Source organism: Plutella xylostella, chromosome 9 (genome assembly GCF_932276165.1).
Source record: "Plutella xylostella chromosome 9, ilPluXylo3.1, whole genome shotgun sequence".
NCBI classification, from domain to species: domain Eukaryota; kingdom Metazoa; phylum Arthropoda; class Insecta; order Lepidoptera; family Plutellidae; genus Plutella; species Plutella xylostella.
Window position 1 is genome coordinate 329,080 of NC_063989.1, and position 27,819 is coordinate 356,898.

General features: G+C 42.6%; 1 protein-coding gene across 1 annotated transcript; it reads left to right on the forward strand.

Moving 5' to 3' along the window:
• On the forward strand, positions 1–27,749 carry LOC105385459. The gene is made up of 34 exons (XM_048623066.1): positions 1–201; positions 1,402–1,617; positions 2,268–2,399; positions 2,842–2,976; positions 3,568–3,680; positions 4,003–4,072; positions 4,472–4,587; positions 5,094–5,247; positions 5,455–5,521; positions 5,614–5,731; positions 5,813–6,656; positions 6,878–7,073; positions 7,461–7,654; positions 9,726–9,870; positions 10,071–10,191; positions 10,626–11,139; positions 11,455–11,612; positions 11,873–11,978; positions 12,217–12,452; positions 13,012–13,195; positions 13,637–13,823; positions 14,261–14,494; positions 14,829–14,991; positions 15,390–15,533; positions 15,566–15,667; positions 15,700–15,801; positions 15,834–15,935; positions 16,002–16,241; positions 19,208–19,362; positions 19,829–20,049; positions 23,351–23,524; positions 23,812–23,967; positions 24,798–24,965; positions 26,948–27,749. The coding sequence occupies exons 1-34, from the start codon at positions 154–156 to the stop codon at positions 27,005–27,007; spliced, it is 6,075 nt and encodes a 2,024-aa protein (XP_048479023.1). The 5' UTR covers positions 1–153; the 3' UTR covers positions 27,008–27,749.
• Positions 27,750–27,819: the final 70 nt, after the last annotated feature.

Consider the following 27,819-nt stretch of genomic DNA (forward strand, 5'->3'; position numbering starts at 1 on the left):
GACGTTTCCCATAAAAAAGTCACAAAATGAAAAATTATAGCAAAATCTAAAACGTAAAGCATTATTTTTATTTGTCTTTATTATAAACTAATAGTTGGATTAAGAATTAATTGGATAGTATAAAGCAGTAATAAAGCTTTATGAAAATATAAAATGGGTGGTAAAGTCAAGCAGAGTCAAAGGACTAAAAACAATGTCAGGGTGAGTTTCGAAAGGATGTTTTGTTTACATACCTTTTATTAATTTTAACTTGGTGCATGTCAAGATTAATGACTCAGTCTCAGAGTTCTACGAGATCAATGCAGGAGTTCCTCAAGGCTCAGTGCTGGGACCGTCGCTGTACCTACTCTATACTGCTGATGTGCCTGAATCAGACAATGTGATGACCGCTACCTTTGCAGACGATACCGCTGTTCTTGCTTCGGATGAAAATAACAATTTGGCATCTGAAATGTTACAGAGCCATTTAGATAAAGTTAATGAATGGATGAAAGATTGGCGAATAAAGGCTAGCGCAACTAAGTCGAATCATGTCACATTTACCTTGAGGAAACAAGACTGCCCTCCAGTGAAACTTGGAAACGAAGTGCTCCCCCATCAATCTACTGTAAAGTACCTGGGCTTCCACTTAGACAGGAAACAAACTTGGAAATGCCATATTCAGAAGAAAAGAGACGAGCTAAATCAGAGATACCGATCACTGGAGTGGCTTATGGGTAGGAAATCTAGACTATCACTCGAAAATAAATTGTTGATCTACAAAACAGTCCTGAAACCCGTGTGGACCTACGGTATTCAACTGTGGGGAACAGCAAGCCAAACAAATATTGAAATCCTACAAAGATTTCAAAACGGAGTACTCAAAGCCATAGTAAATGCACCCTGGTTCACCAGAATGGATGAGGTGCATGAATATTTGAAAATGCCTACCGTGAGAGAGGAGGTTGCAAAACTTACAAGAACCTACCGAGACAGGATTGTAAATCACCCAAACAAACTGGCCACTGACCTTACCAGTAATGTACCCACCAGAAGACTAAAAAGAAAAAATATCTGGGATAACATAGACCTATAATACATTAAGAAGGCAACCTGACAATGGGAGGGTATGCCTGCAAAGCCAAATAAACAATGAAATAAACTGCTTATGGTTATATTAAACCGATTGCAAGTTGGCAAACAAAATATGAAAAAAAAAAAAAAAAAAAAAAACTTGGTGCATAATAAATACAGTTTTAATTATTAAATATCTATAATCGTCAAGAAGCTAACTCTTCAAGGTTGAACATAGTTTCTGTATTTTGGTTCAGCATCTTCACTTAAGATAATAAAGCATCACCAGATAATCTATCTACAATCAAAACGTAGCTTCATATCTATAGTGTGATTATAATTTTGCAGCCTTCAAGTAGTGGTCGCAGTGCGGAGTTGCTGAGCAGTGGGGGGCTGGGCCCGGCGCCGGTGCTGGCCTCAGGGCTGGCCTCGGCGGTGACGGGCAAGCCGCTGCCCGCGCTGTTCCCCACGCTCGCCGCCGCCTCCACCGACCACTACCTCAACACCGACTTCATGTTGTGCATCAAGAAATTAAACAAGAAAGATCCCATTACTAAAACTAAGGTAATTCCTATGATAGGTTTCATTCAGATCCTAGCTATTATGGAAATAATGTAGACTCTATTCTTATGACAATTTAAAAAACACAAGAACATAACATGATATTTTGGTAAGAGCATGGCTTAATGTTATCATATATTATTTTATCATCTGACCTGTGCTATTATATCAATAACTATAGTCTTCACACTTATGTGGAGCTCATTTGTAGGTAACTTAAACTTCATTGGGGAACACAGACAAGCATAATAGTAGACACTGTACGCTGTACGGGGCTGTACATTTTGCTATGTTAACAGTTTTACCTTAGTGACCTAAATTAAGTCAGTTCTTGTCCATCATCAACGTGCGACACATACTCATCATCATATCATTATAGACTAGTTATCAGTTTAAATAAATCAAATTATCATAAGTTATATACTTCTTTTATCATTTCTATCATCTTATCATATTGGTGTGTGGACCTGGCCCTCACAGACACTTTATGATGAGTATAAAATATAAGGCCTCTGGTTCAGTGCACTGATGACCTATGACAGTCACAGACACACAATTATTCCCAGAGGAATAATTCATCCATGGTCTTTATGTAAGGGTAAAGCCAGCATTTAGATATTTACAGTCTGGTAATTGGCTCTCATTGCTTGCAGGCTCTGCAGGAGCTGACAGATCTGGTGAACAAGAACACCAGTGAAGAGGCGGTGGCTTTGCTACCATTCTGGACGAGGCTGTACCGCACCCTGTCTACGGACCCCGACCACAAGGTGCGGGAGGTCACACAGGTACTGTACTGAAACTTTACATCATTTATTTATAATTTTTGTAAGATATTTTGTGAAATTCAACTTACAGATACTTATTTTGCTAACAAATAAATTTGACTAAAAAAGCCAGTCCAACATATGCATGGCAACCCTAACATCCTTTAAACCATGTTAGCTTCACTGTCATGTTGTATCTTACCTATTTTCTTGTGTGTTATTCCTCTTTCCTGGTGGCCACCAATTGTACCATCTATGCTGTTATTTCATTTTAAGTAAAGCATAAGGTTTCTATATGTGAAAACCTCTAACCGGCATGTTTGTTACTATTAATTTAACTATTCCTAGTTCTATAATTCCATGCCGTTGGTTTTCCATGGTTCATTAATAAATAAATAAATTTATTTTTGCAATTTCTGTGTTGCACAATAAAGAATCATCAATCTATCTATGTTCCACACAGGTGTGCCACGGCGCCATAGCGGCGCGGTGCGGGCGCGCGCTGGGCGGCTCGCTGCGGGCGCTGCTGCCGCCCTGGCTGCACGCGCAGCACGACACCGCGCCCGCCGCCGCCGCCGCCGCCGAGCAGGCGCTGCGAGTGAGTCTAATGCCTGGTTTACACGGGCTTCGTAGCTAAGCGCTTAGTACTTGTCACTAATACCAAGTCCTCGTGTGTAAACACGCCGATTAGTGCTTAGTACAAGTGTTTGTGAATAGTGCAAGTGAATAGAGATCAATCCTATTTACTAAGCGACAAGTCGATGACAAGTACTAAGCGCTTAGCTACTAAGCCCGTGTAAACCAAGCATTATTGTCATCTGCATGGAGACCAAAGCTAAAGATGCACACCATTATTTATCCAAACCCACACCAGAGTGGGACTGGAGGAAAATATATTGCGCTTTATGTCTCTATATACTAGCTGTTCCCGCGAGCTTCGCTTCGCCTTAAAAAGTTTTCCCGTGGGAATTTCGCGAAAAAATCCAAAGCCTGTGTAATCCAGGGTGTCAGCTAACTCCATACCAAATTTCGTTAAAGTCGGTTCAGTCGTTTTGACGTGAAGAAGTAACAAACATACGTACACATACTCACAAACTTCCGCATTAATAATATTAGTAGGGTTTTAAATACTTAAGGATAAAAGCATTAATGATGAATGAAACGAAGATTACTTTAATACTATTTTCAGAACACCTTCCCCGAGAAGAAGTTGCCAGAAGTGATATCTTTCTGCAAGGCCGAAGTGGTGGCGTATATACTTGAAAATCTCATCGGAAACACAGAGGCGTCATTGCAAAACAAGTTCGTATTTTTTTACAATTTAGTATTTGTTTACAAGTTAGTATCTTCAAATAATGAGATAAACTTAGTAAGATGTTTTAATGCAGACGAATGCATGTAAAATTACCGAATCTCCCGATGGTGCCATTATGATTCATTGATACGTTCGTCTCGCACTGAAGAGAGCAGACCAGAGTGGTGGGAAATGGTCCAAGCTTAGGAAAGCAGTTTAGACATTGGGGCTATGCACAAAGGTTCCACTCGAAGCAGCCAGGTGCAGGTACTTACATCCCCACAGAGACTAGAATAGAATAGAAGGAAATCTTTATCTCTTTAATTCCAGGGGCGACTCAGCGGAGCAGGTGGCGGTGCACTACGAGCGCATCGTGATCGCCTCCCTTCAAGGATTGCAGGTGAATGAAAGAAATAAAATAGCTTATTGCCAAAAAGAAGAAAATACCACGAAAATACCGTACAAAGAAACAATTAGGTACATTTTGAAATAAATATAAGTAACTAGCGGTTCCTGCGAGATTCGCTTCGTCTTAAAAAGTTTTCCCGTGGGAATTCCGGGATATAACATAAAAGTAACTAGCAGTAACTGCGAGATTCGCTTCGTAATTCGTAATTCGTAATTCGTAATTCCGGGATTAAAAGTAGCCTATGTGTTAATCCAGGGTCTCAAGTAACTATACCAAATTTCGTTAAAATCTGTTCATCCGTTTTGACATGAAGAAGTAACAGACATACACACAAACTCACAAACTTTTGCATTTATAATATTAGTAGGTTACAGCTAACCTTCTCCCCAGGTGCTGTCTATCCGACTGCCGCGCGCGCACGACGCGTGGCTGTGGGCCGAGCTGCGCCCGCTGTTAGACGCGGGGAAGTTCTGGAAGCTTCCAGCGGGCAACAGCGCACAGATACGGTCAGTCTTGAGCCGGGTACTGACTAACCAACGTTACGTACTGTAATGTTTAGAACACAGCGAGCATGTTACGCAGCTGGGTACTGACCAACGTTACGGACTGCAATGAAACATTACCAGCGAGCATGTCATGAAACGCTGTGGTCTAAAATTTCGCTGGTTTCCACGTAACACTACGTACTGACTGCACGAATGCTCGCCGTGTCACATGTTTCATTACACCTCGTAACGTTGGACTGACCAACGTTACTTTAAGGTAACGCGAGCTAGTGAACGCCGTCGTGCCAAGCGTTCGCGAGCTCTGGTTGACAGAAGGAAAATAGGCGATTTCTTTAAGTTATGGTTATACGTGCGGTAACCATTATTGTTGTGTGTTGTGTTGTATTTTTTATTGGTCATTTGTTAGTTTTAAAACATTTTTGTAGAATGCGTACAGCGTAGCTAATCCTAAATACTCCATATGACCAAATTACCATAGCTAAATGAAGTAATAATTCTCTCCCCAGAGCGTCATTCTTCTCTGCCCTGGGCTGCATCCTGGAGCGGTTCCCGTCCGAGTTCGGCGCCTCCCACGGCAAGAGGACACTGCGACTGTTACTGCAGGCCAGCAGGGAGCGCGCGCCGTGGACCTGCTTGCTGCAGCTCATGCACCACGCAGAGGTGAGTTGCAGGTGACGAATTAGAAGAAGCAAGTACCTACTAGGACATCGAGTTGCCACAATGACTTCTAGGCCCCCGATTACTCTTTCCATCATTTGCTCTAAGAAGGTGCAATAATCATGTGTTCTAAAGCTCAAAAACAGGTTCGTGTACCATTTTTGTATAAATCTATACACTAATTAAACATTTTACTGTATTTTTTTCCAGAATTGGCAGCAGTGGTTAGATGACAAAAACCTTCTCACCAAAAGAATATTTGAAATATTAGAAAACGGTAAGTAACGCTGGTAATTTATAACGAAAATAGATTTATGTTGGTGTTCAGAACTGTAATATTATACTGAATTTTACTAATATTGATTCTAGGTGGGTGGGGAGACGCGAAGAATCTATCGACCATGATCCTGCCGCTACTAGCGAACCTACCGGCGGATTTGAGAACTCAACAGTTCTATGAAAAGTTCTTCAATGCACTATTCATTGGGTAACTATTTTCTTCCACTTATTGCGCTACCTTTTTATTCAGTAATAGAAGAGTGTGAATTAATTTATTTTACTTTTCAAGGTTAAGCAAGAAAGCAATCTTCAGTTCTAAAAGCGAAAGACAATCGTGGATCACAAGTATAGCGGAGTGTCTACGATACGTGTCCATACAAGACGAAAGCTTCTCGCTGGAAGTCACTACGTCTGTACACAGAACATGGCTAGAGAAAATATTGTCTACAGCTAATGATACCCAACTGCGATCACATTTGATCAAATATTCGGTTGCCTCAATGGTTTCAATAATCAAATATTGGCTCAAACAGTCCAAGGAAGATGGCGGAGAGAAATACGATCAGCTCGTGAGAAACTTCTGGCAAAACGTTGGATCGATGGTGTTGGGACAAATCGACAAACTGTCGACGGATCACGAAGAAATCGCGCACTTGATAGAGGGACACATACTACTCATGCAAGCGTTGAAAACCTCCTTCGTACAGGAACCTAAGAAGAAGCAAAGCATCAAGTTTGATATCGACACAACTGACGGGCCAAAGGACGAAGAAACTACGGAAGTGTGCGACATATCCAGCCTAGAACGATACTCGCACAACCTCAACGAAACCGCCTACAGAATATGTGCCAATTACCTCGAGTTTGCGGAGAGTAAGCAAGTCAGCGAGGCGGTGATAACCCCGCTACTGACACTTATTAGAGAGTTTGACAGTAAACAGCTGTTTTTGGCTGTCGCAAGGCATTTATCCGCGAGTGAAGAGGCGAGCGTGTTCGGATTATACGATGGCAAGTTGCGTGTGTGGTTGTCTGGAGACACCATGCGTTGTGGTGCAGTGGTGGACGTCGTGTTTGTGTTGCTCAAACATCTGTCTGAAGACGAACAGGATCGCTTATTGGCTAGTTTTAAACAGGTATGCATAAAAAGGTTTAATAAATAACGCATATTTGATGCGTTAGTAACGCATGACAAGTTTATATGATTAATTTACAAACTTTTAATCAATTAAATTCACAAACAACATCTTTCCACATAAAACATACCCTCTCAGATGGTTACGAAATCTCAGATTATGGTTTTAAAACTCTGTCAAATTTTTAAAGAGATTGAAAAAATTTAATGCAAATTTTCCAGTTCCCGCCATCAGTGGTGGAATCCTGCGTGTCAATCTGCGTGAGTCACCCGCACAACACCCTCGCCTCAGTCAAGCGCTTCCTTCACTCGCGACTCGCGGAGGAGTCACTTGTAGCGGCGACCCGGCGGCTGCTGGCGGGCGACTCGCGCGCGAGGGGGCTGCTGTTGGCGGCGCTACATGCCGGGGATGATTCACGTGAGTCGTGGGGGAGTCACTTGTAGGCAATAGCTGTCCCAAACATACTACTACTTCAACCCCACATATGGGGTTGTAGTGAGTCCCTACTCACTCATAAAATGTTGCCCGATTATCTTATCGAAGAGAGGTTATTTGCTGGTGTGGTGTGGACCTTTATACGAGTTTCAAGGATGAGAATCATGTGACCTCTATAAAACGATATTCATACTTGTAACACCCACTGCTGGACATAATCTGTTGCTAATGAGCGCCGAAACAATGTATCTTGTCGTAATTTTATTGTAATGAACCAGTTAGATAATAACATCATTATTTATCGTTTAGGCCGTAGATCGCCCATATTCAATCTCTTACAACATAATATAACCCCATATCTCCCCGCAGAGATGCTGATCTCCGCGTCCGCCATCTCTTCCATCCTCTCCCTCTTCACGTCAACCCTCGACCCGGCACTGCCGACACTACAGCAGTGCGCCTCCGTAGCCGCCTTGGTTCTAAGCGCCGTGTTGGCTGATGCGACGGGTGTGGAGTACAGGCCGCTCATGTGCAAGCTGTTCTATTTGAATCTGGCTATTAAGGTTGGTGATGTTATTTTAATGTCAGAATAAAGTTAAAATAATAAATCTTGCATAGAATAAGCAGCTCAAGATTAAATGTTACAAAAAATATTTACCGCAGCGCTGTAATTAGTTGTAACCTACGCAAAAATAACATACTGAACTGAACATAACGTAATCATGATAATTTTGCAATTTTTACGTGTGTAAAACAAGCAATCACAAATTATATTAGAATAGAATAGAATAGAAGAATAGAAATCATTTATTTGACACACAGCAAAAAAAATAATGAAAAAACAAAAATACAGTAACTTTCAAAAACAGCTAAGTACTTATATATAAAGAACTTAAGTAATAATTAAATCAAACAAAAAAATATATGTACCAGTACAAAACATTGGACAATATGCTGCGTGTCAAAAAGGCACATCCACTCAGCTATTGCTGCGCCTTAGAGGAACTCGAAGGACACAGCACTGGTGTTTCAGTGGATGCCCAGCGTGACGCACGAAACAAATACAAATAATATTGACAAAAAAAACAGTTAACGCGCGAGCGACGCCGCAGCGTGATCACGTGTACTCCTGAAAACGGGATTTCGCACCGCCAGGGCAGAGAGGCCCGCCCAGCTGCGCTCGTCGCACGCGCACAGGTGCCAAATAGATATAACAAAATAGAAACAAAATAATTAAAAAAAAACAAAACAAGACTTGACAATAACCTGTGATGCATTATTAATGGTGAGTGTGTGACAGATAATATCTTATAGGACTAAACCACTTTGCTATATACCTACCTACTTATTTTAAACAAATACGTACGTATACATATTGTGTACCTAGTGTGAAATTAAAATGTGAGTTAGTGAGTATAGTATAGTATGCCTATGTGTGAGTGTAATATGCTAGAAAGTGTGTGTGTGTGTGTGTACCTAAGAATGAAATAACATATAAATATTTATTTTATTTATTTATAGACACTTTATTGTATACACAAAACAAAGACAAAAACATGAAAACAGAAAAAGTAAGAAGTACACAAAGGCGGGCTTATTGCCAAGAAGCAATTTCTTCCAGCCAACCCTTGGTTGGTGGAAAACTAAAGTGATATTCACACGAAACTCTTTTATACAATAATAAAAATAAAATAAAAAACAATTTAAACTAGACATAGAACTATACTAACGACTAACATGTCCAAAATATACCTATAAATTAGAATGACTAATGCCTATTTATTTAACCTACTTAAATAATAATAATACATACAGATACACATATAAAAAAAACTAAAAGACAAAAAATACCTACTTAATATATACCGACTAACTATGTTAATACATACATATATAATATATAATATACATAAATAAATATAATTTACCAACCTAAGGATTGATGATAATGATCCTTTACGCTCTTTTTAAAAGTAGCAAGCGAAGGTGATAGTCGCACGTTCACGGGCAAGGTGTTCCACAGGCACGCCGCCTTCACAGCGAACGAGTCGCTATATGAAGCAGCGTTGCGGTCAGGCACACTCAACATCTTGTTCTCTGTAGATCTCAACGCTCGGCCGTGGGAGCAGAGAAATGAAAACTTAGATTTAAGATATTGTGGGGAAGAAGGGTTATTCAAAACATTGAATAACATGTTAAGAATGTGAGTATTCCGGCGAAGGCGAATTGGGAGCCACTTCAATTGAGCACGATACTCTGAAATGTGATCATACTTACGTAATCCAAAAATAAATATATTTTTAATTTACAGACTACCTATGGAGACAGTATTTATTATACAAATACATAAATAAAACCAATAGTTTGTATATATTATTGCACATGCCATCGCCGTGTTCAATATTCATACTATAATACACTCGATGGTGAGCTGTGACCGTAGGCACGGATGCCAGAGCTGTTTCTGAGAACAGGACGGCGTGGCGCACGCTTATGAAGGCCCTCTGTACCACCGGGGTACCTTACGACAGCAACATAATACACTGCTAGACGAGTGTAAAACCTGCAATCACACATTACACCCCTCCTTCCACTACCAGACTTATGTTTCACCCACCTCCACCTACATTCCAGCTAGGCGACGGCCGCCTGGGCGCGGACTCGTGGCGCGAGGCGCGCGCGGCGTGGCTGGACGGGCTGGCCGCGCTATCACCTGCTGAGGCAGAAGGCTTCGTGGAAGAAGCAAGAGGGATAGTGCATAGATGTCGCGCTGACTTGTGAGTATACATTCCAGCTAGGCTGAAGACGTCCCAAAGGAAGCGCTGACTCGGCAGACCGCGAGAGACATGGCAGCGCTCTGTGAAAAAGGAAATGGGCCAGGCGGGGATGTCTCTGAGCTGGCCCAAGATCGTAAAGAATAGCGCTTCACTTCGGCGCTTTGCTCCCCAGCGGAGATTGGGAATAAGTAAGTAATTCCAGCTAGGAGGCGTGGACTCGTGGAGTCGGCGTGGCTGGACGGGCTGGCCGCGCTGCCACCCGCTGACGCTGAGGGCTTCGTGGACGAGGCCAGGGGGATAGTGCATAGATGTCGCGCTGACTTGTGAGTATATAGGGTATATTTATGGTATTTGCTGTAGTGTAGTCTAGGATCAGTTTTAAAAAAATAACGCGAAAGGGCTTGTACGCAAAACTTCGTTGTGACGTCGCATCGCAAAAACCTGCGACAGTAATCAAGCATTTGACCTGAAAAACTGTCATAACAGTCGCAGTTTTGTGAACAAGCCCTATGATATGGGGGAAGCAGAAACGGAGTATTTTATGAGAGCGTTGTTATGTTATCTTTAGCAGTAGGATAGTCATCATAAAACGTTTACGTCGCGCTTTTATCACGGTAAATCTTCGTATCTGATCTGTAACAAACGCACAACGTGTCCATAGTACTTTTCATTGAAATGATGCTAGATATGTATCAGCATCAGCACCAATTATGATGTATCTCTACACCACTAAAACTTGTAATTATTATTATCACAGGAAAAAGAAACTCAACTTGTTGAAGATCGAGCACATGGCATCCTTGTGTCCGCACCTCATCAGGAACCTCGAGGAGTTGGACCCGAAAGAGAACATCGAACAAATAGTCACGTTCACCAAACAACTGTTCGAATTCCCACCAGAACCCGACCACACGCCCGTAGAATTCTACGCCTTGCGCCTCGACTGCATAAAGGGCAATTTGCAATGTCCCTTCGACGACGATAACGATATAATTAAAAAAGTAATCGACGAATCATCACAGAATACCTCAGAGGAGTTGAGCAAAGAGGTCCTTTTGTCACATGTGAATAAGGTTTTATTCCGCGCGTTTTATCTAAAGACGCTTATGTTGAGGAAAGTCGGTGGTGAAGATGATGATGATGATGATGAAGAGACAGGCGGTGAAGTGTGGTGTGATGCTTTATTGGATGATGAGTACATGTCGCAACAGTTTGCTACTCTGTTGTATGATCGAGCTGTGTTGGAGACGCTGAAAGAAGGATATGCTTTCGTAAGTATTTTTAAAAATATAATTAAGTTTAGCTATGGTCCCTTTATGTGAATGTTGTCCGATTCTAAATTCTAAAAATTATTGTACTAAATACGAAAAAAGTGAATGTCTGGCTTTAGCCAAAGCTATTTATAGCCGGATTCAACATCAAGCATATCCACTTGTTTGGGCCAAACAGAAGATCAAAACTTAGACACATGCTAAATGCTGTCAGTTGACTGTCAAACGCTTTATAAATGTGTCTTTTGATTTAAATACAAGAAGTTTTTTTTTTAATAGTAATACAGAAAATAATGTTTCTTTCTATCCCTCCAGTGGCCAGACTACGAGACAATAACCAGCGCCCTCTCGCGTCTAAACCTGCTAATAGACGACGTGATCGCTGCGACATCTGTTGACGCGAGGCAGCGACAGTGGCGCCGCCTGCGCGCCACCGCGGCCGCAGACGGGTACTACTGGGCGTATGCTGCTAGGTAATACATATTATAATGTTACTCATGTATACAAGGTGTCTTGAGTGGATTAACAGAAAGAGGCTGAATCAGGGGGTTAATCTGAAAACGAAATTTGTTCAGATTGAGTCACCCCTTTTCCGTTGGTCCATTATTTACGGGACAGCCTGTACTTATAGTTTATTTGTTTTTTTTTTACTCTTATCGTGTAAACGTTTTAAAATCAAGGCAATTTAATTTGTGAATTTATCCACCTAATAGCACTATTATCTTTTACCTAGGTACTACTCCGTGAAGTGTTCCATTGAAGAAGAAACCCAAGAGTCGGACAATCTCGAGAACACCGTCGAGGGGCTTTCGGGCAACGGATTCTTCCACTCCCTGCAGGTTTGTGACGGCAACATTTGCAGACAAACACATATAGCACGTAAATATGTAGTGCACTGCAGGACATGGTCTGGACCTTCTCTAAGAAAAGAGGGTTATTGCAATAAGCTGAATAAATTATTACTTTTTGGGTCATTTTGGGGACTATATAGTTAAATCTCAAAGTCGTTTCCGAATTATAGCATAATCATTGTTTGAAATGTTTCCCAATAACCACATTTCTTCCCCACATTTCCAGGCTGCCACAAAATCCCTCCCCACTGACGACGACGACTCAATCCTCCGAGCCAAGTTCCTGCTCATGGTGCGAGCAATATTCCTCGCGCATGCGCACGACGCCGCTGTGTTGGACGCCACGTGGATGAGCGAGCTGGCACGATGTCGGAGCGAGATAGAGGATAACCAGCCGGGAGGGGGGCTGGATGTGGTGGTGAATCTGTATTATAGACATAACGGGGTTATGCTGTATGAGACGTAAGTATTGTTGTTTATGAAAGTTAAGAGTAAAATACTTTAGCTACTAGCAATAGACGGGGGGAACTGACAGACTGACGGAGAGAGATAGAGGATAACCAGCCGGGAGGGGGGCTGGATGTCGTGGTCAACCTGTATTATAGGCATAACGGGGTTATGCTGTATGAGACGTGATTGTTGTTCGCTTCAGCCGTTCTGCGGCCGCCAGATAAAGATCACTATATCGCGGTTCACCATCAAAATCATCAACAATACGCTGTGATTTGTGGGACCTGCATTAGACGAGTTTATCGACATCGATAACAAACCCGTGTAGCGGCAGCTGGAGAGACTGCCATTAGTACCTATGTATTAGTTTATAAGCTATACCTAATAATTATATTTAAGCTATTTCTGTTTTTGCTAAAAGCGGGTGGCTCGCCTGCGAGTCACCTCTGACTATCCCTACGGGGATTACAGTCTTGAGCATTTTGTATGTATGTTCTTCTGTTTTTCTTTGTGTACTGAAATAAAAAATATTCTCTATCTATTTTACCAACCCACCCCTCTTTAATTCCAGCCCGCTCCACCTCGCCCCCTGGCGGCAAGTCCTCAGCAACTCTGCCATCGTAGACTACCTAACAGAACTGGTGTCGCGCCGCGGCTGGGGGCTGCCCGCGCCGCACTGGGACTTCGCTACTATTACACTGTGTTCCGTTGTGAATTCTGTGGAGAAGAGCAAGGAGCTTTGGGGGAGTCCTAAGGTGAGGATTGTTTAGGAATTTTAAGTAGGTAGAGAGAATAAGCGTTGTTTTTACACCAATATGATAGTAAAGTTAGGAACTTGCAACTTAATTATGTTATAAAATGGCTAACAGCTATCTCTATCAAGCTACCTATGGATGCATAAATTATAAGAGATAGGGATCGGGTGCAGTGCGTTTTAAGGCTCTCATTTATTGTAGATGGCGTTAGTGTTGAGGATGTATTCAAGGACGAATAATATGGCTACTTTTCACCTACAGACTTTGTATACCTAAGGTATTGCTAAAAATTTCACACAGGTTTAGTCCCTTAAAAAAAGTGGTTCTATTTGGCCAGTAAATCATTTCCTTTTTCAACAGATTAACATGTAATCGATTAATCTACATAAACTTACACCCTAAGCAGCAACAAATATAACTTAAAACCCACTCTCTCTCCAGGTATCCCTCCTAACCACTTCAATCCTGCGTCTCTACACCACCATATCGTCCTTCATCACGGCCGTGCCCGCCACCTCATTACAGCGGCAGCCGAGTGCCCACGTCGCTCACTTGCCTAGTGAATGGGCGGATATATTCGCTCCGGATGTCACGGTCAACTTGTATAGTTTGCTGACGCATGTTCTGGGTGAGTTATGGTTTTTTTTTATCTTTTTATGAGGAATCATGAGTCGATTGTGGATCTTAAATGCGGGCTAAGGGTTATTTGATGCGTACATTTTTATTTGAAATAACGAATACAGTTTATTGACACAATGTTCTTGGTACCTAAGTCATGGTAATTACTCTGATTAGTGTAAAAAGAGACTACTTGGTTTATTGTACCGGACTAACGTAATGACTGGTAGGGAAACTGCACATTATCATTTTTACAGCCATAATGATAATGATTAAATATTCAAATAACAAAGTGATCTGAATCTATTGCTACTATTCAAAAAGTATATATTCGCACCTTGCTGACGTACCACATAGGTACATCCACATCTAACTTGTATGTTACTCTCTCTGATGCAAATAAAGATTTCTTTCTTTCTAACTTAAACAAAACACTTTCTATTCCAGACTCTGCCCCCACAACTCCCATCACCTCCACCCACATCCCTCCCCTCTCCCTGCTCTCCCTCTCCCCCCCGCCCCACGCCTCCCTCCCCGCCCCGTACCGCGCGGGGGTATACGCGTTACGCCCTCTAGTGGACAAGTGTACGCGCGTGTTGGAAGCCCCGACGCACCACGCGTATAAGTATGCGGCGTATTATGTGTTAAGGATGTTGGAGAAGCCGCTCGTGTTGGATGATGGTGAGTTGGGTGGATGTTATTTTAATATTTCAACATTGCTGTAAAGAATAATTCATCCTGACTGCGGTTTGATGATCTAACATTTCATTTTATGTAGGCTTTATACAGCCTTGACTAAGCTTAACGACTGCTGCTGAAAGAGCAACCATGTGGCCAATGCCATATTGTGTTGCTTAACTCCAATGATCAGTTACGATCACTGAAGCTAGCTCGACTACGGACGCATCTTTATGTTTAACAAATTTGTTGTAACAAAAACATACTTATCTTACTTGAACTGTATTGTCTGCAATAAACAATTTTTACCATTTATTAATCTTACCATCCCCCACAGCTGACCGCCTCCTCCAGTGGAGTGCCTCAGATTCGGCGGAGGCCTCCCCCTCCCACTCCCCCGCCCCCCCCGCGGCCCCCCGCCCCGACTTCAACCCCACGCTGTTGTTGGATGCCATGACCAGACTGCAGGGGTTGGTCGATGCGGCTCTTGGGGCTGTGAAGTAAGTTAGAAATAGATGACACCACACATGATCCCAAACAAGGCAGGGCCTGTAATATAGGTATCAGACAGTTAATGCTAGCCATCCGACTGCAAACTAGGCAGAGTATGGATACTCCACTCCCCGGGGCCTTATGTGGGGAGATCTCACACAATGACACGGCTATCCGACCTCAAAGAGTCTGCAGTATGGTTATCAGACAGCTAATATAGCTACACAAACATATACATAGATGTATATTAATTACGTAACTCAGCACAAGTATTAAAATTATCACCCAAGACCCGAGTCCAAATATCTGCCTCTGGGGTTCAAACCATGAACCTACGGCATAGCAGTCAGGGTCACTAACGGTTCACCATTCATATATTTCTAAAATTATTGTATGATGACTCCAGAGTGGGCGAGGAGTCGTGCGTGGTGGTGCCGTGGTCGGACAGCTACAGCCTGTGCCTCGGCGCGCTGCTGCTGGGACAGCTCGCGGGCCGCGGCGCCGCGCTCGCCAGGGACGACCTCGTGCACCAGTACATCAGTATCTACAGGTAACTACAGCTACAGCTACAGGTAACTACAGCTACAGCCTGTGCCTCGGCGCGCTGCTGCTGGGACAGCTCGCGGGCCGCGGCGCCGCGCTCGCCAGGGACGACCTCGTGCACCAGTACATCAGTATCTACAGGTAACTACAGCTACAGCTACAGGTAACTACAGCTACAGCCTGTGCCTCGGCGCGCTGCTGCTGGGACAGCTCGCGGGCCGCGGCGCCGCGCTCGCCAGGGACGACCTCGTGCACCAGTACATCAGTATCTACAGGTAACTACAGCTACAGCTACAGGTAACTACAGCTACAGCCTGTGCCTCGGCGCGCTGCTGCTGGGACAGCTCGCGGGCCGCGGCGCCGCGCTCGCCAGGGACGACCTCGTGCACCAGTACATCAGTATCTACAGGTAACTACAGCTACAGCTACAGGTAACTACAGCTACAGCTACAGGTAACTACAGCTACAGGTAACTACAGCTACAGCCTGTGCCTCGGCGCGCTGCTGCTGGGACAGCTCGCGGGCCGCGGCGCCGCGCTCGCCAGGGACGACCTCGTGCACCAGTACATCAGTATCTACAGGTAACTACAGCTACAGCTACAGGTAACTACGGCTACAGCCTGTGCCTCGGCGCGCTGCTGCTGGGACAGCTCGCGGGCCGCGGCGCCGCGCTCGCCAGGGACGACCTCGTGCACCAGTACATCAGTATCTACAGGTAACTACAGCTACAGCTACAGGTAACTACGGCTACAGCCTGTGCCTCGGCTGCAGGTTTACTCTATAAAAAAAACGACGAACAAGAGCTGTCTTGCAATCGCCACGTTTAATATAACAAGATAGAGTAATCCAGTACTTGCTACTGCAGCAGTGCTCTAAAACTTATAGAGAGTTTGTCATATAGAGTGACCCAATATAATTATACAAAAGGTCAAACTGAGGTATGAATTATGATATCAACTAATACCGTCTATCTATAACCATTCACTTTTTGTCTAATGCTATTTAAAAATACTATACAAGCTCTTACGTTGCCTTTATGGAGACATGAAAGTCCTGGATATTACATTCCATATTCCTGAATTGAACGTTAAGAATGTGTCTCATTAAAAACTAAATCAATAAACAAGATTGACGTAAGATATTGCACACGAGAAACAACAACAAGTAAAACTATTTTGGACCATGTATACACAAATGTAAAAGGAAATGACTTTAATGTGTCTATTATTGAGTCAACGATGTCCGATCATAAACAAATATATTGCGAAATACTCAAAATGAGACATCAACCAATTGAAAAATCTGAATATAATGCCATTGACTATGAAAAACTATACAAAATTGCACAAGAAACTGACATTAATAATATAGAAGATGAATATGAAGCACTAGAAACTATCATAAAAGATTTAGTAAGAGCAAGCACTATTAAGAAAATAAAGGTACTCAATTCACCCCAAGACGACTGGATTAATAAAGCAGTTATAATGGAAATATCAGAAAGAGACATCACACATCCACATCATCTGTGGAGAAAAGCAAAGATAGAACCAAATAATGAATGTCTAAAGTCTAAATTAAGAATACAAAGAAATCGTGTAACTACAACTATTAAAAAAACAAAAAGACATTTTTATAAAAAAGAATTCAGTAAATGCATGCAAAAACCTAAGAAAATGTGGAAGTTGATAAAGCAACTGTGTAATAATAAAGTTAAAGACAATTGTGTTACTGTAAAACTTGAAACTGAAACTGAAACTATAACGGATGGTGATGAGGTATGCGAGTGTTTCAATACGTTTTTCTCAACAATAGGACCTAAATTAGCAAACGAAATACCATCTAACTATCATTCAGACGACAAACACGTAAAAATAAGAAAAAATGCAAATTATACAACATTGAATGAAATCACTCAATGTACACCTAGCGAAGTAGATAAAATAATAGATGAGTTAGATCCTAACACAAGCTCTGGTATAGATGGCATATCCACCAAGTGTATTAAATGTTTAAAGGGTATTATTTTGAACAAATTGACAAATATATTAAACAAGTGTCTAAAAGACGGTATTGTTCCGAGTAGTATGAAAATAGCTAAAGTAACGCCAATATTCAAATCCGGGAGTAGAACAAATACTGGAGATTATCGTCCCGTATCAGTTTTAGCTGTCACTTCAAAAATACTGGAAAAAATTATCTACACGCGCTTAGAAAAACACCTCACAGATAACAACTTTCTATCTCAAAGTCAATACGGATTCCGCCCACATTCTAATACTCTCTGTGCTACTGTGGATCTAGTTACTGATATAAAAACCAATATTGACAAAAAAAACATAACACTCGGAATTTTCATTGATCTAAGAAAAGCATTTGATACCGTTAGCCATAAAAAACTGTTACTTAAACTGATGGACATAGGCATAGAGGGACAAGCATACGATATTATGGAATCATACCTTACTGACAGGACCCAAATGGTAAAAATAGGAGAATTCAAGAGTAAACCTCAAAAAATCCAATGCGGTGTACCGCAAGGATCAATTTTGGGTCCACTACTGTTTCTTATTTACGTTAACAACATCTGTGAGTTGGGTTTGCGGGGTAAAATAACATTGTATGCTGATGACACGTGCTTATTTTACTATGGTCGTGATATTCATACCTTGTGTAAGCACGCACAAGAAGACTTAAATAGTCTATCTGATTGGCTAAAAGGAAATCTTTTAACGATAAATGCCACCAAGACGTGTTACATGATAATATCTGCGAAAAACAAAATAATACCGGAACATCCACCACTTACAATAGATGGAACAACTTTAAAAAAGACAACACATGAGAGGTACCTTGGTCTAATCATTGATTCAAAACTTACGTGGAAAGTACAGATAGAAAAAACGATTTCCAAAATTAGATCCCTTACAGGTATGATTCGTAGCATTGCCGGTTCATTACCACTTAGTGTAAAGTATGTCATTTACAATAGCTTAGTCAGACCTCATATTGAATATTTGATAGAAGTGTGGGGTTCAGCAGCCAAAGCACATCTAAAAAAATTGCAAGTGGCCCAAAATAAGTTAATTAAATCATTATTTGGATATGACTATCTCACACCGACCAAAAAAATCTACGCTGACACCAATATCATGCACATATCTCAGATATATACCTTCCAAACGTGTATTCTTATTTATAAAATTACAAATAAATTAGTCAATTCTAATATATCGTTTAAAGCAAGAGAACACAAATATCAGACGCGTACGAAAAATCACCTGCAACTACCCTCACCAAGAACAGAGTTCGGGAAAAAAAATATACTTTTTGAAGGAGCACAGATGTATAATAAACTTCCACAAGAAATAAAAAAATCAGCTTCACTTTCGATATTTAAGAGCCGTTTAAAAGAATATGTGACTAATAATATAGGTGTACTTTAATTCTACTACTAACCTTAAATTTAATATAAGTAATAGGTAATTTTGTGGGGTCTCCTGGCTTGTTGTATTGTTTAAATATAGATTTACGTTAACTAGATTTTAAGAATGCATGTTAAGTTAAGTTAGAATAGTTTTTCTCATTTTAAGTGAATTATAAATTAGTTCTTATGAGAAATAAATATCTAAAACCTTAAAACCTTAAAACCTATCAATATGTCGCTTTCTCACATTCCAGAGACAGCAAGTTCGCCGAGATGGCTCTCTCCAACAGCATGCGCCTTCTCCCCGAGGCGGCGCTGGCGCGGGACGCCGCGCGCGACCCGGCGCGGGACGCCCTGCCGCCGGATGTGCTGCAGATGTTTCTTACAGAGCATGAGTGCAGATTTGAGGGTAGGTGCTGTTTGAGTAATAAGATAGATAGATTATTCTGTATTGCACACAAAATGCACAGCATAGACGGTACAATTGGCGGCCTTATGCCTAAGAGTAATTTCTTCCAGACTACCTACTAAGTTGCAGCAACGATCTGGATCAATCATCGTCATTATGAAAATAAGTATTTCAGTTTCACGATATAATCAATCTTGTATCTTATGAGCCCATCACACTACCAATCGCTCTTTCAAAATCACGAAAGGTTAAATTAAGTTGAACTTATTGCTAGTAGCATTCTCTACCAATGATAAAGATGCCGTGCAACTGGATTGGATTGGATCTGGATTGTGATTACTGCCAGTACAATTTGCTTCAACTGTCCTTTGAATGTAACCCTTTCAATGGATGGGACAGATCGTGAGAACGCGGCATTCTAACAGTAAAACTATACAACACAATAATATCCTTCTCTCCCACACAGAACCGCCATCCCCCTCGCACCTAAGCTCTCTCTCTTGCCGGGTATTCTACTTAGCCTTCTCCGGGCTAACATCGGGGGCGGCGCGCGGCTGGGCGGGCGGCCTGCCGGGGCGCGCCGCCCCCGCCCTGGCGCGGCTGGTGCGACTGGCGGTCACGCCTAGTGTGGTGAAGAAGCAGCTGATGAATGTGCAGAAGCATGCGGATAGCTTGGATGAGACTGAGGTTTGTTTTTTTTCTTTGCACGATTAATGTCCAAAATTTAAAATGTCTACGTAGGAATAATGTTCAACCGCTTTTCTGCAACATGATTATTGTCCTTGTTTGGGATTTTATTAAGAATGTTTAAACAAATGGTTTTGTAAAAATATATCTTATAATTTAAAGATATGACATACTTACACAGGCGCTGAAATTATAACAGTGTGGCAATGCGGGCATGGAAAAATTATCCTCAAAAATGGTGTCGCTATTATAAACAATTATGTAGATTTTATGTTACTTTTGATTTCAATTATTTATTTATTTATTAATGAAGCATGGAAAACCAACAGCATGGAATTATAGAACTAGGAATAGTTAAATTAATAGTAACAAACATGCCAGTTAAAGGTTTTCACATATAGAAACCTTATACTTTACTTAAAATTTACGATTAGCATCCAGGGGCGTATTTACCCTAGGGCTAAAAGGGCTACAGCCCGGGGCGGCAGGCGGCGAAGGGCGGCCCAGGGGCGGCCGGCAGGCCACCCTTGGGCTTTAGGTCTCCAACTTGGAGGATTAAAAAAGTACAGAACAATATTTTAGGGCGTAAGCCTAGAACGGCGCCCTGAGCCATCTTTCCACATGTTGATTTCATGTCTTAAGAAATATGATTTAACGTATGAAAGCCGGCCTTTGTTCTTCTCTGAACCGGTGGAATAGTCAATTTTTTTTCCGCATCGAAATTTTTTTGAAGGAAAGTAATGAAAAAAAATTGCCTCACTCAGTCGCCCTTTGCAAGTTTATTTCTAAACGTTCTAAAATGTACTTGTCTATCCAGAAAAATCTTTTTTTTTGTTCGGTAGATATTGTCTTTGCAAATCTATTACCACAATGTTCTTATACATATTATTATGTAATAGGTCGGTATGTTCTCTACACTTCTTCTTTCGTGTCAGTGAACATGGGAATTTTTAAATTTGTCCAGACCAAAAAGAAGCAACTTTGATAGCATTTTGGTTGGCCTGGAGTAAGTCTTCCCGAGTGCAGGTGGTAGGGCACATGGGACAGGAGATGAAATGCTCCATAGTCAAGGGGGCGGTACCACAGTCGCATAGGTTGGTACCAACGGTATAGTATAGCCCCACTTGCAAAGTTTGTCCTTGCAGCAGCCTACCTCTGCTCGCAACTGATTTAGAGTCTTCCAAATGTGCCAGGGAAGACTGTTACCGGGAGCAAGTTTTTTCTCAAGAGGTAGGAAAGGATCCTGGGGCTGCTTTTCCTCCCAGCCTTGCGTTTTGTAGGTTTTCATCCGTTAAGGACACCTCACTATTTAGAAACGCTTTGCGGCTCTTAAGGCGGGAAGGTGCGGCAGTATGTGAGTAAAGTGGATGTCTGGAGTCGCATTCTTGTTTGGCTTTCTCAACAGAACATGACACTTTTCGCCGTATGCTAGGGGGTGCTATCCCAGCCAGAGAGTAGACTTTGTAGAGCGGTGTCGGTTAGAGGCATCCCGTTACTATACGAGCTTTATCGTTCAGCAAAATCTAATTCTCTAGCATGCGCGGACCTTGCCCATATCATCATCATCAGCCAATAATCATCCACTGCTGGACATAGAACTCTCCCAAGGAGCGCCACAACACTCGGTCCTCGGCCTTCCTCATCCAACCACTACCGGCTCTACCCGCCTAAGGTCGTCAGTCCAGCGGGCAGGAGGGTGTCCAACGCTGCGTTTGCCTGTTCACCTGAGAACTCGTCTACCCCAACGGTTATCGGTTCTTCGGCAGATATGACCAGCCCACTGCCACTTCAGCTTGCATATTTTGACAGCTATGTCGGTAACCTTAGTCCTCTCACAGATAACCTCATTTCTGATATGATCCATCAGAGAAACTTCAAGCATAGCTCTCTTTATAGCATGCTTCTTCTTCTTGGCGTCCTATGACCCCCCCGTGGGGCAAAGGGCAGACACAACGGTTCTCCATCTCTGTCTGTCGACGGCAGCGAGCTTCACCTCGGACCACGTCATCTCCGCGTCCTGCATCTCCGCATCGATTGAACGGCGCCAGGTTTGTTTAGGGTGGCCTCGCTTACGCTTGCCCTGCGGATTCCAGTCAAGAGCCTGTCTTGGAATGTGATTTTGGTCTCTACGCAGGGTATGGCCGATCCAACTCCATTTATAGCATGCTGAGTGACTTTAAATCGGTGGACCAGTCCTACCGTCAGTATCCACGTCTCTGCATTATACGTCATCACTGGCAGGACGCACTGGTTGAAGACATTTGTCTTCAGGCTTTGAGGAACGGGAATCTTGCCCATATGGAGCAGGCAAATTCGGCTGAGAATTCGTAGAACTTGTGGAGAGGCGCCCCAGCTGGTAGACGTAAGCCGTCGCAGAAGGTTGTTTCGGGAGCTGACTTTCTTCTTGGTGTTTTGGCAGTGGGTTTTGTACGTGAGGGTCACTCCAAGGTATTTTTGTGACGAGCAGTGCTGGATTTTTTTAGTATGAAAGCCTTTTAAGTATTTTTAAGTATTTATTCTTTTCGGAACTGGTGGAATAGTCTATTTTTTTCCGCCTCTGTATTTTTTTAAGGAAAAAAAATTGCCTCCCTCATTCGCTCTGCACAAATTTATTTCTAAACTTTCTACACTGACTGCTCTTTTTGTTTTCTTTCATTCCTTGATGGGGCGTAAAACTACAGGAGCCCAGGGCGCGCAATCTTTAAATACGCCCCTGTTAGCATCACAGTGAGCTAATAAATTTATTAATAATGTGGTCCTTAATTGAGTTATAACTACTATAAAATAGATCAACACCGGTATTGCTACATAGACGGTTGTATGTTTCGGCAGCTCTAATCACAAAAGTGTTATGTCTATAATTGCTATTTGAACGAGGGATGGAAAGGAGGGCCCGAGAGCGGGTCCTCCTGGTTGGGATCCGCAAGCCGAGTTTGTTAAGTAAGTCTGGGCAGTCGACTTGGCCACGAAAGGTTTTCACCAGAAAAATTACATCATTTATGTCTCTACGTAATTTGAGAGGTAGAAGATGAAATTTGACACATCGTTTGTTGTAGTCCGTACTTGGGAGTTTGAATTTGAAACCTAAGTATCTTACAATTTTTTTTTGGATACGTTCAAGCCTCCCAATGTATAAATCGTACTGCGGATTCCAAATTTGTGACGCATATTCAAGGTGGCTTCGGACGTAGGCACAATACAGTATTTTAATAGTTTTCATGTTTCTAAAGGGCTTAGAAGATCGCATTATATTTTTGTTTTGTTTCTGTATGTGGAATATATGCATTTTTTTCCTCCCTAGATCTCAATCCTATGGTCCTCCAACGAGGTGCTAGTCCGGCACCTGTTGGACGAGCGGCCCGTGGAGCTGGCGGTCCGGCTGGCGCGGGACCACCCCCTCTCCCCCCCGCAGCTCACCACCAGCGGGGGGCCCGCGCACAACACGCAGTGGGTCACCGTGTATCTGGCTTATCAGGTGAGGGGTTATAATAGTCATACTGTAATGGTCTATTGCTGGGATAGGCATAGATGGTGATCATTCCTACTACTATTATAAAGGCGACAGTTTGTGAGTATGTATGTGTATGTTTGTTGCTTCTTTCACGTCAAAACGGCTGAACCGATTTTAATGAAATTCGGTATGGAGTTAGCTGGCATTCTGGATTAACTAGGCTAGGATAGGCTATTTTTTTATCGCGGATTTCCGGGCGGGAATAGCTAGTGAATAATAATTATCATCATGAGGTTACCCCATTCGGAAAGACAAAAGGCCCTTATATCCGGCACCTGTTGGACGAGCGGCCCGTGGAGCTGGCGGTCCGGCTGGCGCGGGACCATCCCCTCTCCCCCCCGCAGCTCACCACCAGCGGAGGGCCCGCGCACAACACGCAGTGGGTCACCGTGTATCTCGCTTATCAGGTGAGCACATCATCAGCCTATAGCAGGCCACTGCTGGACGTAGGCCTCTCCCAAAGCACGCATCTGGACGCGATCTATAGCTTTCCGCATCCAATCATAACCATACCTTTCCGCCTTTCGCAAGTCGTCACCCCATCTAGCCGGAGGGTGTTCCACACTACGTTTGCCTTGTCGCGGCCTCCATTCCAGAACACGTATTCGGTAATAGACAAGGTAAAAGTCTATATAAACTATAACAAACTTTGTACCAAAAAGGCCAAAGACCACAATAAAAGTAGATTTTTTCATAAGAGCGCCGCAAAATTCTGTCCTCGGCCTTTCTTACCCAGCTACTAGCGGCTACTGTTCCTAGTGTCACTTCTGTACGTGAGTACCGGAAACCACCAATAGATGTCACTGAAGCCGAACGCACAAGGAATATCATAACACTATGAAATCCTACATCAGTATAGCATAGAGTAGATATTTAGCTAGGCATATACGAATATTACGAATATACAACTCTAAAGAGTTGAGCAGTAGTCCGCCAAGCCATAGCACCCGGCCTGGGTACTTAAATAAAAACGTACGGTGGCCTGCGCCTAAAAGTATACAGGCGGAGTTTTTAAAATAGCGATCCCTGATGATAAAGGGACCAGCTACATCTGTTATAAATCCGGGGACGTGTTGTGTGTGATATGTGTAGCAGTGGTGTTTATGTGGATGTGCTTGAGCAGCATGTGAGCTTGAGATCGCCATTTTTAAAACTCCGCCTGTATACTTTTAGGCGCAGGCCACCGTACAATGTACCTGTGAAATTATCTTTGACATAAATGCCTTATTAATTCCAGAACGGCCGTGTCTTCGACGCGATCCGCATGTGGACGGAAGCGCTCGAACGCAAGGTGTCCGCCGCCCCCGTCTGCTACATCTGCTACTGCCGCCTGCACCCGGCCTGCGGGCAGCTGCCGCGCCTCACGTGCCACCAGTGCAACAACAAGTTCCACACTGACTGCATCGTGAGTACATACTGACACATACACTGTACTGCCGCGCCTCACGTGCCACCAGTGCAACAACAAGTTCCACACTGACTGCATCGTGAGTACATACTGACACATACACTGTACTGCCGCGCCTCACGTGCCACCAGTGCAACAACAAGTTCCACACTGACTGCATCGTGAGTACATACTGACACATACACTGTACTGCCGCGCCTCACGTGCCACCAGTGCAACAACAAGTTCCACACTGACTGCATCGTGAGTACATAATTCATTTATTTTCTGTTAAATTTACATCGTCAGCTTAATAATTAGGTATAATTAATTAATACAAATTAATAATTGTATATTAAACAAATTGATAATAGGTATGTCACAATGTGTCATTAAATAATTACATAATATAAAATATATAACAAAAGGTATGTCAAATTAGTTAAATTAAATTAATACTTATGTCAAAGATAATTAAAATACAAATTTTTGTACCTATTGTACCTTAGCCATACTTATTTGTCATTAATAAATTCGTCAAATGTGTAAAAAGCCTTCTGGCTCAAATATTTCTTCAGATTATTTTTAAAAATATTGTAACTTGGTGACTCCCTTATGCCTTCTGGTATTTTATTGTATATTTTGGGACCAACAATGTCTATCGACTTTGTGGTCTTGGCTAGCCGATGTTCGGGGACAAACAAGTTATTTGGCCTTCTGGAGCTGTACCTACTAATTTTCGAGGTAAATGTGAATTCTGAAAGGTTCAGTCGCACATACTTGGCGACCTCCAGAATGAACAGACTGGGCACAGTCAGGACTCCTACTCGATGAACAGCTCTCTCGCCGGTTCATCAGGAGGTTTCCTCATGATCCGTCGGATCATCCTTTTCTGGAGTACGAATGGTCTGTGCCAGTCAGCGGCCAGTCCCCAAAACTCTATTCCGTAGATTAGAATGGACTGGAAGTAGGCGTGGTAGGCCGTTATTACGTTTGACCTGGACAGAGTGGGGGCGAGGCGTGATACGTACGTCACGTACGTACGTACGTACGTCATACTGACACATACACTATACTGCCGCGCCTCACGTGCCACCAGTGCAACAACAAGTTACACACTGACTGCATCGTGAGTGCATACTGACACATACACTGTACTGCCGCGCCTCACGTGCCACCAGTGCAACAACAAGTTCCACACTGACTGCATCGTGAGTACATACTGACACATACACTGTACTGCCGCGCCTCACGTGCCACCAGTGCAACAACAAGTTCCACACTGACTGCATCGTGAGTACATACTGACACATACACTGTACTGCCGCGCCTCACGTGCCACCAGTGCAACAACAAGTTCCACACTGACTGCATCGTGAGTACATACTGACACATACACTGTACTGCCGCGCCTCACGTGCCACCAGTGCAACAACAAGTTCCACACTGACTGCATCGTGAGTACATACTGACACATACACTGTACTGCCGCGCCTCACGTGCCACCAGTGCAACAACAAGTTACACACTGACTGCATCGTGAGTGCATACTGACACATACACTGTACTGCCGCGCCTCACGTGCCACCAGTGCAACAACAAGTTCCACACTGACTGCATCGTGAGTACATACTGACACATACACTGTACTGCCGCGCCTCACGTGCCACCAGTGCAACAACAAGTTCCACACTGACTGCATCGTGAGTACATACTGACACATACACTGTACTGCCGCGCCTCACGTGCCACCAGTGCAACAACAAGTTCCACACTGACTGCATCGTGAGTACATACTGACACATACACTGTACTGTCGTCGATAAAAGTAAATGCAAACTAATGCCTAGATGTTAACGCTAACACCCCTCCTGTGGTAACTATATCAGCTACTGCTGTCCGATACCCATATTACAGGCTCTGCGTAGCTTTGGGTCGGATGGCCGCGTGTGAAATGTCCCCACATATTATTAAATTAACGTTTCTCTCTTGTATTCCAGCACAAGTGGTTCGCGAGCAGTCACAAGTCGAACTGTCCGCTGTGCCGCTCCACCTTCTGATGCGAGCCCCCGCCCCCGCCGCGCGCCCCCGACCTCTTACTGCAGCTACCTACTTAGCTATAGACATTGTTACATTTTAATTGGACGACTAATGAAGGTCCTATATCGGATAGCATTCTTGACGACATCGTTGTCTGTAGATGGTGTTTCAGATAAACTGAACTATCTTTCAAAGTGACCCTGTATAAATTTCGAAGCTCGTGTTACTCGTGTACAACCAAAAAATTCAAAATCTCTTTACAGAAATTGCTACGTAATTCATTTTGGGGTTAATTTCAAAATAATGTACTAATGTGCCTGAAATGAAAAAAGCTATTGAAATGTTTAATAATTGTTAGTTATTTCCTGTTGTATAGGTTTTAGTTGTAGTGTGGCTAGCTATGGCGTGAGTGTTAGGTAACGACTGTAAATAAAATGTTATTCTTGGAGAATTCTAAATATTCAAAGTTAGATATTTAGAATTTTATGATCATACAATGCATTGCAAGCAAAGTTATAGATTGAGAAATTTCATTCATTTTGATATTATTAAGTAATTACGTCAAATAAACTGTACTTTGTACCTTACATACATGGAAAGAAACTCTATAAAGCAATAATTATGTAAATATTGTGGATTGTGGATTACTAGACTGTATAGGAATAGAGAAAGTATAAATTTTTCAATCTTATTTGCCAATGTTTCCGTAGAGTATAGAAGGTTGCATAATATTTTGCATCTTAATAAAAATTGTTAAATTTATTACCTTGTTTGCCAATACCTTCATAATAATTTAATAATATTTTTATCAATAAAATACAATTCCAAAAAA

What these genes read in the sequence shown, in the direction of transcription:
- LOC105385459 (XM_048623066.1), top strand. Translation starts at nt 154, where the DNA reads ATGGGTGGTAAAGTCAAGCAGAGTCAAAGGACTAAAAACAATGTCAGG. An exon ending in TAGATGTCGCGCTGACTTGT is followed by an intron (nt 9,871 to 10,070) that starts GAGTATACATTC and finishes AAGTAATTCCAG; the next exon opens with CTAGGAGGCGTGGACTCGTG. An exon ending in GCCGCTCGTGTTGGATGATG is followed by an intron (nt 14,495 to 14,828) that starts GTGAGTTGGGTG and finishes CATCCCCCACAG; the next exon opens with CTGACCGCCTCCTCCAGTGG.